The following is an 8,634-nucleotide window of genomic DNA, read 5'->3' on the forward strand; positions in this document are numbered from 1 at the left end:
TGGTTAACTCACCAATACAATCTTTAGTAATTGCTAGGTCCCATTTATGCTGAGAAAAAATATATAGATATCTTTCTTGCATCATGAATACTATTTTCAATATAATAGTACATAAAGAATATGTTAAACCGTTTTTCTTTCCCTTTTTTGTTTTCCATGTGTGTGTCTTCCTGTGAGTAATGTGTGAGATACTTGCAGAAGCATTATGAGGTACCTAGCCAACTCCATACCCTAAGGGAGACATAGGAAAACCTTGACATAACCTATTTTTAACCATGCCTCTGGCAATTCTGCATTCAAGTTTATAGGTGAACATGTCAGGTAGTACATAGAAAAAAGCCAAAGACACACAGTATTAATCATAATTCTGTCCAAGCCCATTTTATTTTTTCAACATTTGTGATTTAAAATCTCGTGACATTTCTCAAGGTGAAATTCTTCTAGCAGGCTTTGCAACAGGGTAGGGCTACATTTACCTAGATTAAATATTGCTTACAGTAAAGCCCTCTAATGCTTCACGAGATAAGCAATAAACTCAATGCAGTTAATATTAAAATTATTTAAGTTTGTATTCAGCCCAAGAAGCTTTAGTGATTAGCAGTACAGCATTAATACAGCATTTAAATAAGACTATCCCAGTATCGCTGGATAAGAACATTGTTCTGTAAGTGTGTACGAACATCATAATTATTTTACAACCCCATCTTTAGTTCTTTCAGATATAGTAAATTCAATTGACCATGAAATGAAATTTCATAGTCAAAATGCCTCCTTTACATTTTTTTATTGCTGCAATAAAGTTTTTATAGCTCCAAGGCAAGGTAATTCATGAAATGTCTAATTTAAGGATGAATTCTAATATTATTAATAAATATTTACCAGTTTAATAAAGAACACACTTTATACATAAAATATGATATAATGTTTTCATTTTTTTATTTTTGAAATACAGATTAACTGCTGGAAAATTTGACTGCTGAAGAGAGCTATGTGAGTTCAGGGGAAAGCTATGTAAGGACCCTCTGTTAATATTTTTAAACTTCCCAAAGCTACCTAGCATTTATGAGCAGAAGAGAAAACGTCCACTGAGTAGAATACAATGGCAGGGGCCACTCCATCTCACAGCATGAAACAAATCAAGCAGTTGTGGGGACTGTCTGACATACAAACCTCCCTATGTGGCTCCCCCATATCAAATCACACAATTCCTTGTCAATTCTCTGCAGCAAAACTGTAGCACACAAGTTTCCAAATCCATAGCTTTGAACTGGAAATCACCCTAAAAAATGCCACTGGAAAACTGGGGTAAGAAGGCAGGAGCTTCTCTACATCTTTTCACTGACCTGTATAGGAACAAATCTTACCAATGCAGCCAATGTAAACTGTGCCATTAATTTCCACATTGCACAGTCAAGGGAAATGGCAAAGATGTGAAGCCTCTCATTCAGCACCAGAAGAGCTGAGTTAAGGAATACATAATCCAGAGGCCTCTTCTGGTTGGAAGTGTTAAGGTGACAGCATTTACTCATGGAAGAATCATATTCAGTGAAAGGTTGCAAAATTAAAGGGCAAAACTGGGTCAGGTTACAAACCACTCTATAGCATTGAGGGGATACTGGGACACATAAACACCAATCGAGCCCACAATATTTTCTGACCAAGTTTCATTGTATTCAGTGCACACACACTCCATTACTTTTGTTTTCAGGCACAACATTCCTAACTCTCAGGGTTTATTAATCTGATCTTCCTTCAGAAGTTACCCAACATGGACAGTGCAAAATGAGATCTAAAACAAATACCACATCCTTCAAGGCCTGTTTTAGGCAGTGCATGTTTTGGATCCACAGAATGACTGAATTCTGTATCTCCTAACAAATGAGCAGCTTGTGCTTCACTCTGCATTAGTGCTAGCTACTCTTCATGACCTCCAAAGAAATATTGAAATTTGCAACGAAGTCAGCAGCCTGTAGAATTACAGAGAAATATTTACTGCCTGTTGGTTTGTAAATCTTTAATTAATTTTCACTTGCCAGAATAATAAAAAAAGAAATCACAACATAACAACACAACCTTTATTACAGTCCAGCAGTAAATATGTATTTTCACTATGCCAAGTTCAGCAAAAGGTCCTATATAAAAGAGCTAATCAGAAAAAAATACAGTTGATGTAAAATATCTTTTCAAGCTCAACATTCACTCGCTCTTCAATATGCAACACAAAAACTAATTCTAATTGTAAGCACTGACTTTAAAATGCTGAGTAGGATAAACTGGCTCACAGCTGTGTCTCATGGCTGGCAGTGTGGATGTTACTGCACAAAGCTCTCAGAAACCCACACTGGGAGATCCCTTGAGCCCACAGGGAAACACTGCAACAACATGGGAACTGCCCCACTCACCTCCCTTGGAGACTGCAGCCCTACAGTGTGTATAGATCCTGGAGGAATCTCCACACAGCCCTGCTTTTGATTGTTCTAATTAACTCTGGAATTAGCCTCACAGTCCCCATCACTCGGCTCTTGCACACCCAGATCACGCCTCCCTATTCCTGAGGGCTCAGACACAGCCCAGGAAGAGAAGACCACCCTGCCTCAGCCTCTGTGGCCAGCAAGAGCACTGGATACAACAAAGCCTTTTATGGCCCTATATTTCTGAGTATTGTCAAGGAAATACATCCCTGTCACTTCTATTATGAGTTTAAAAAAATGAATTAATTCCCTTTTATAAAGATTTAGCCCATGGAATATACAGGATATAGGGAAACACATTGCTTTTTTCCTGCTGCCATACTGTGTCTGGCTCTCCTTCTGAACTACTCTCAATACTGCACTCTCAAAATATCCTGAAGGATGTCAGATGTGGGTCCTACACTTCAAATACAGACAAGCAATTCATTCTAAATGTTGTAGTTCACCCTGGCCAACACTATGGTCTTTCAATTCTTGATGCCAGTGCCAACTGCACATCACATTTTTGAACTTTAGGAGCGCTTGGGATGCACATGATGCCAATGGATATGGGCATCCAAGTCCATTCCAAAAATGAAAATTCTGTGTTTGTTAAGCCTGACCGCTTCTTCACAAGAGATCTGTTCACAAATAGTATAGCATTGCACTGTACATTAACAAACACGTTTATCTTGCTGAAAACACCAGTATTTAACCCTTAACCATTTGGCAGCTGCCTTAGGGAGCTGAGTAATAGCCAATCATTGTTTGCTGTGTAACAACGTGTGCCATCGTTCATCCAGAACACGCCTGTAACATAACACAGAACACTGGCAAAACCTTGGTCAGGCACCCAAGAAAACACACAGATCTTCTGAGGGGTCAATGAAAACTGAGAGATGGAACAGATCCACATGTGACAGACACCATCAGGCAATGGGAACACACAAAGAACCAGACCTACCATATGCAATCCATTGCTGTGGATGACGCCGTCCTGCTCCACGAGATTCCGGGATATTGTGATAGAGGGAAGATCCAAGCTCTGGGGGGGAAACTGAGGTGTAAATTCATTTCCTTGAGCAGGCAGCTGGTCACCAAGGCCCTGAAAGGGGAGCAGTATATCTGCCATGCCCAGTGAGGGGTCTGACTCGGGTGGGGGGGTAATGGGTGGGATTTCAAACTCCTCGTCCCCAAGGCTCGGCGTATGGAACGTCTGCTGGAAAAGGACAGGACAAGGCAAACAGCGTTAGGGCACACAGGACTCAGCAGTGACCTCCACACCTGAAGTCCAAATCTTAGTTTTTTGTCAAAAGCAAACTCTATAATAACCAACAAAATTTTTAAGTTTCATATGCTGAATGGGTCTGTGGATCATTCTGATTAAAGTCTCATTATCATATGGTTTAAGTGGAGTATCAGTATTAACAGTTTTTTAATGTGTACTTAATTAGCAACATCTGTCTGTTGTTAGTCCGAATATCAGCTACATTGGATTTGGCTGAATAACAAACTGCCCCTTTATTGATATGTTAGTAAAATAGCACAAACAGCTTACATTACTCTCACGCTTCATAAAACACTGACAATTTCGTAGCACACACACAACAGGAACTCAGCACTGACCATTTCACATCTTTTGTTTGCTTTTATCCACTAACAAACATGAAATATGACCATTCTTTACTTCTTTTCCATTCCCAAAATACAGTGAAGCCTTTAAAACACAGGCTGCAATTTGGAGGAGAGATGTATGAAAGCGTGAGGGTGATTACAGCAGCTTCCAGTGCTTTCTGAAGCAAGCCAGCTTTGTTTGAACAGTAGGTTTGTTATGAACTAAACACCTGTTAAGATGCCTTGAGCAAAACATTTACTGCCAGTTATCTTCAGGGTTTGTGCATGTTTGCACGTGTGCATGTGTCTGTCAAAGATAATCTTTATTCAGAGTCTGTATCTGGCTTCAACATTGCTGACTTTTATTTGGGAAACAAATGAGCTACGCTTATTCAAATTTTTTGAGAGTTAAATGAACTTTCATGTATTATTTCAGGTCCACTGCTACTTAATAATAGAAATTCAGTGTTTGAAATTAGGCCATTTCAAATGTACCCAAATCAGGACTGCCTTGATCAAACTGGGCAGTTGGCAATCCTAAAATAGGCACTCTTGTCTTGTTCTGGACATGCAAGGCTGCTCTGGGATTTGTTTGTTTGCATTAGTTTAGGATTCAGGTTGGGGCGGAAGGGAGAATTGTTTTATGTATTAATTACATTGTTTGAAAGAGTGACTTAATGCCAGTTAATTTAAAAATGATAAGTTCAGTGAAAGATCTCATTAACTGCTGCAAATTGTCATCCTTCAAACTGTTAATGATGATATAAATTAATAACCACTTGAGAGAAGATGGAAACTGAAACACAAGGAAAACCTTTGCTTGCATATAGAACCTGTCAGCTGTCATTATTGGTCTCACACCAGAAATGATGGGGTCCCAGATTGCTGCAGTCTGCAGCACCATCAGAGTCTGCTGAGACTGTGCCCATCTCCTCCAACTGCAAGGCTGTAACTCAATTCTGGATGGGAAGGCTGGGCCTGGATTAGGGAGATGTTTGACTTCCCCACTGCTATATTACAAAAGGTGTGAATTTTTCTTCTCAAAGACCCCGTGGTTCACAAACACAAAGGATGGATTGGCCAGGAGAAGTGGTTGGCTAATGAACATAACCCTATGGCTGCATTTGCAGTTATTTTGGCACTAATGTGGTCTAGTAACAGATGCAACTGTAATTTGTGACTCATTTGCTACCCCATTACTGCTTAATGAAATCTAACATATCACATTAACAATACGGATAAACACTCATTCTTGATATGTGGCATTTGGCTGTTTTCATTACCACTGTAATTAACACTTGAAATATTATTTCAATAAATATTTAAGGTGCTTTAAAATGAGTCGTAGTAATCATGACATAGAGACAGAAAACATAAAGCAAATGTGTGGCTTCTAAGCCTGAATGTGCTCTAAGATTACACTCTTAAGGCATTATTTACAGAAATAAAATGGGATTCTAGCTCAGCAGTGCTCAGGCCCAAAATAATACCGAGAAAGCTACATTCATGTTAATGCAAAACCACTATAATTAAATACATTGTAATGCAGTAATTGCAAAGTATGGTTCACGCTTTAATACTAACAGTAACACTTAATCATATTTTTATTCCTTGTTCAAGCAAAGGGTTCAGTGAAATCAGTATTATTATGTGTATTTGAACCTCTCTTTACTTGACATATTTATGAGATATTAGTTATTATAAGAACTGGATCTTTTTTCCCCATCTAACAGAATAATTCCAGGACAGCTGCAGAAATATATAACACAGCTAGATAATAATATATTATTTTACTTAGAAAGGTAGCATTCATCTTAATACTTATAGCTTAATACTTATAGCTACAAATGGGAGAGTAAATTGATGAATACCTTAACATTTTTAAATGTGAATTTAGTTCTGAGTGTGTAATTTATCCAAATATGTATATATCTTTAAAAAAAAAAACAAGCAAAAACAAAAACCAAACATATAACAGACATAAGATAGAGAATAAAATAGATGTAATCTAAGAAGAAAGCAAGCCCCTTAGTGAAGTAGCCTTAAATCCAAATCACTGGGCTATTGAGTCTGTAAAAAGAGCCTGAATAGTATGCAATTTGGGACTGCAGAAAGGTGGTGTTATGACCAAAAGATGGTATAACATTTGTGAGATTTATCTTGCCAATCACATTTTTTGAAGTTATTAACTTTTCAAATATTTATATCTTACACATATATTAAAAAAAAAAAACTAAACAAAAAGCCTGTGTGCATGGTTAAATGCCATCTGTACTGAAATGTTCAAAACATTTGTTCCTTTTGATAAAAATGCAAATCTGGAGAACTGTTGTATCAACATATAACAGCCAATGTCTGACACGGTGAATTATCACAGCTGGAATTAAATTGTCTCTGAACAGCTGCTGGCAGCAGAGCTTTCATCAATGTTTGATTCAAATGTAGGAAAGAAATTCTACAGAAAGAAACATCATGTTGTCATTACAGATGGGGTTTGTGTTCATTATCACAAATAACACTGGAGCTCGTGCCAAATAATATTCCCTTATCTAAGCAGTCTTGCTGGGTAAAAAGAAATGGTGACCATTGTATAAATGATTCATAAAATCCTACCCTTAATTCTAACCTTCATATTTATTGTTACACCTTTCTGCTTATTTTCTCTGAGGTCACTGTTTTAGAAGTGCACAGGAATACCTGTGACTGAGCCCCACTTACAAAAATCAGAGCTGCCTGGTTTTCTACCCTTTCCTCATGTTGGGAAGAGCATTTATGACACGCACCCTCTAAGCACTTCTTGTTCTCCATATTGCTGTGCACATGCTAGACAGTGCAAGGAGTAAAAGACTGGGTTTCAAAGATGAGCAAAGGCAGTTTCTGTCTGGGCTTGGGGTCAGGATTAGTGTGTTGATGTCTTTCAGCCGGTTATAAGGTGGCCCCACCTAGCAGATACATGGAGCCTGGAGTTCCCACACTTTCTCCTGTTTCCATTCTCAAAGGCAATGATCAAATACATCATCTCTACAACCCAGCCAGCCTCCACCAGCCCAGCCTCTGGGTTTGTTCTGACCCTGGATTCAAAAGATTCCTTGATGTAGCACATACATTTCAGGCAACAGGGCTGGCTTTGGTTTTCTATCTCATATGAGTATTGAGAACACAAATTAAACCATTTGTATCTATAACAAAAATTAGAACATTAGCTAGTAATGACTATTACTAAGCTTGCTTTCACAGTGTACACCTACTGTGCCTTTTATTTGTTTCCTTCTGTTCATAATTTTTTTCCATACATAAAGCAGATTTGTTTCTATTGACATGCTATGTAAGTAACAGCCTTATGGACAGCTAAATTGACTAGTAATGGAGAGCTGTCAGGTTATTTTCTTTCTCATTAAAGTCTTTATTTTGTGCTCCATAAAACACACAGAAATTCGGCACTTCACTCTTCATCCATTCAAAGTCTGTTAAATTATCACCGCAAACAGCAGAATATGAACACAGATAAAAAATAAAAACATCTACCTCATTTGCAGCAAGAAATGCATTATTTGCCTCTGCCATGTTCATGTAGTTGTTATTGTTTCCAAACTGAAAGAAAAATAAATATTTGGATTTAATGTACGCCATGATAAACTTTTCTTTACCCCATTACTGGCATAGAAAAGGTTGGGGAAGAACACAAAAACCACAAAACCAAAACAACAAACAGATAAAAAGTATTTGCAGATGTTCTTTGAAGTCAGAATTCAATTGGATTCAACATCATCATCATCATCATTACTATTATTATTATTATTATTATTATTATTATTATTATACATACTCTGCATCCCCCAGTCTTTACAAGGAAGATATTCATGTGTATCTTTCCAACTTTTTTTGCCCATGCAGCAAAGCCACGCCAGAGACCTAAAGGTGGCTTTGGAAATTACGAATCCGTTAGGAAGAGGCCCCTAGGAAAGACATTTCTACTCTACTGCATGCTTTTTGATGCACATTGTAACATTTCTGCCAGTGATCCTGACCCAGAGGATTGCTGCAGCCAGAAGTAGCTGCTGTATTCCTACTCCAAGCAGACCTTGCTCCAAAGAGCTGAAGGCCAGTAAGGGGAAGAATGAGAATTTGCAATGCTGTTCCTGAAGTCCCATTCTTTCCACAAAATTGAAAAGCCAAGCAATCCCCCTTTGTTTATCTTTCACTCCAGTGGAACTCCCAGTCTCCCAGTGAACATTAACACCAGAACATTCTGCAAATCAGAGAAACTCTGACACTGAGACCCCGAGATGTGCCCGGTGCCCCTTGCTCCCACTGAGGAGCAGCTCTCATTCCACATGCCAGTGATCACAAGGGATTTCCTTTGATGCCAGTCATCTCCTCCAAGTTCTCCAGTATGAACATTGGCTGAAGAAGATAGGTACTTTTACTTCTACAGACTGAACACAGACAAGAAAGAGAATTATCAGAATCATGCCGTGCCTTATGCCCTTGAACAGCACTTCCAAAGGGCATGTAGAGGCTGGTAACCAGCCCTGCACATGTTCCCAGAGCAGGGAGGCATCCAGAGCCT

At 38.5% G+C, this 8,634-nt stretch overlaps 1 protein-coding gene across 1 annotated transcript in view; it reads right to left on the minus strand.

Annotated features, from left to right (window-relative positions):
- Window positions 1-7,709, minus strand: part of TOX3 (TOX high mobility group box family member 3) — a 25,377-nt gene extending 17,668 nt beyond the window's left edge. Inside the window, exons 1-2 of the mRNA XM_005426457.3 lie at window positions 7,590-7,709; window positions 3,415-3,669 (exon numbers count right to left, since the gene is read on the minus strand). Coding sequence (XP_005426514.3) covers window positions 3,415-3,669; window positions 7,590-7,694 — 360 coding nt within the window. The 5' untranslated portion in view covers window positions 7,695-7,709. The remainder of the gene's footprint in view (window positions 1-3,414; window positions 3,670-7,589) is intronic.
- Between the last annotated feature and the right edge of the window lie 925 nt (window positions 7,710-8,634).

Source organism: Geospiza fortis, unplaced genomic scaffold (genome assembly GCF_000277835.1).
Source record: "Geospiza fortis unplaced genomic scaffold, GeoFor_1.0 scaffold405, whole genome shotgun sequence".
Lineage (NCBI taxonomy): Eukaryota > Metazoa > Chordata > Aves > Passeriformes > Thraupidae > Geospiza > Geospiza fortis.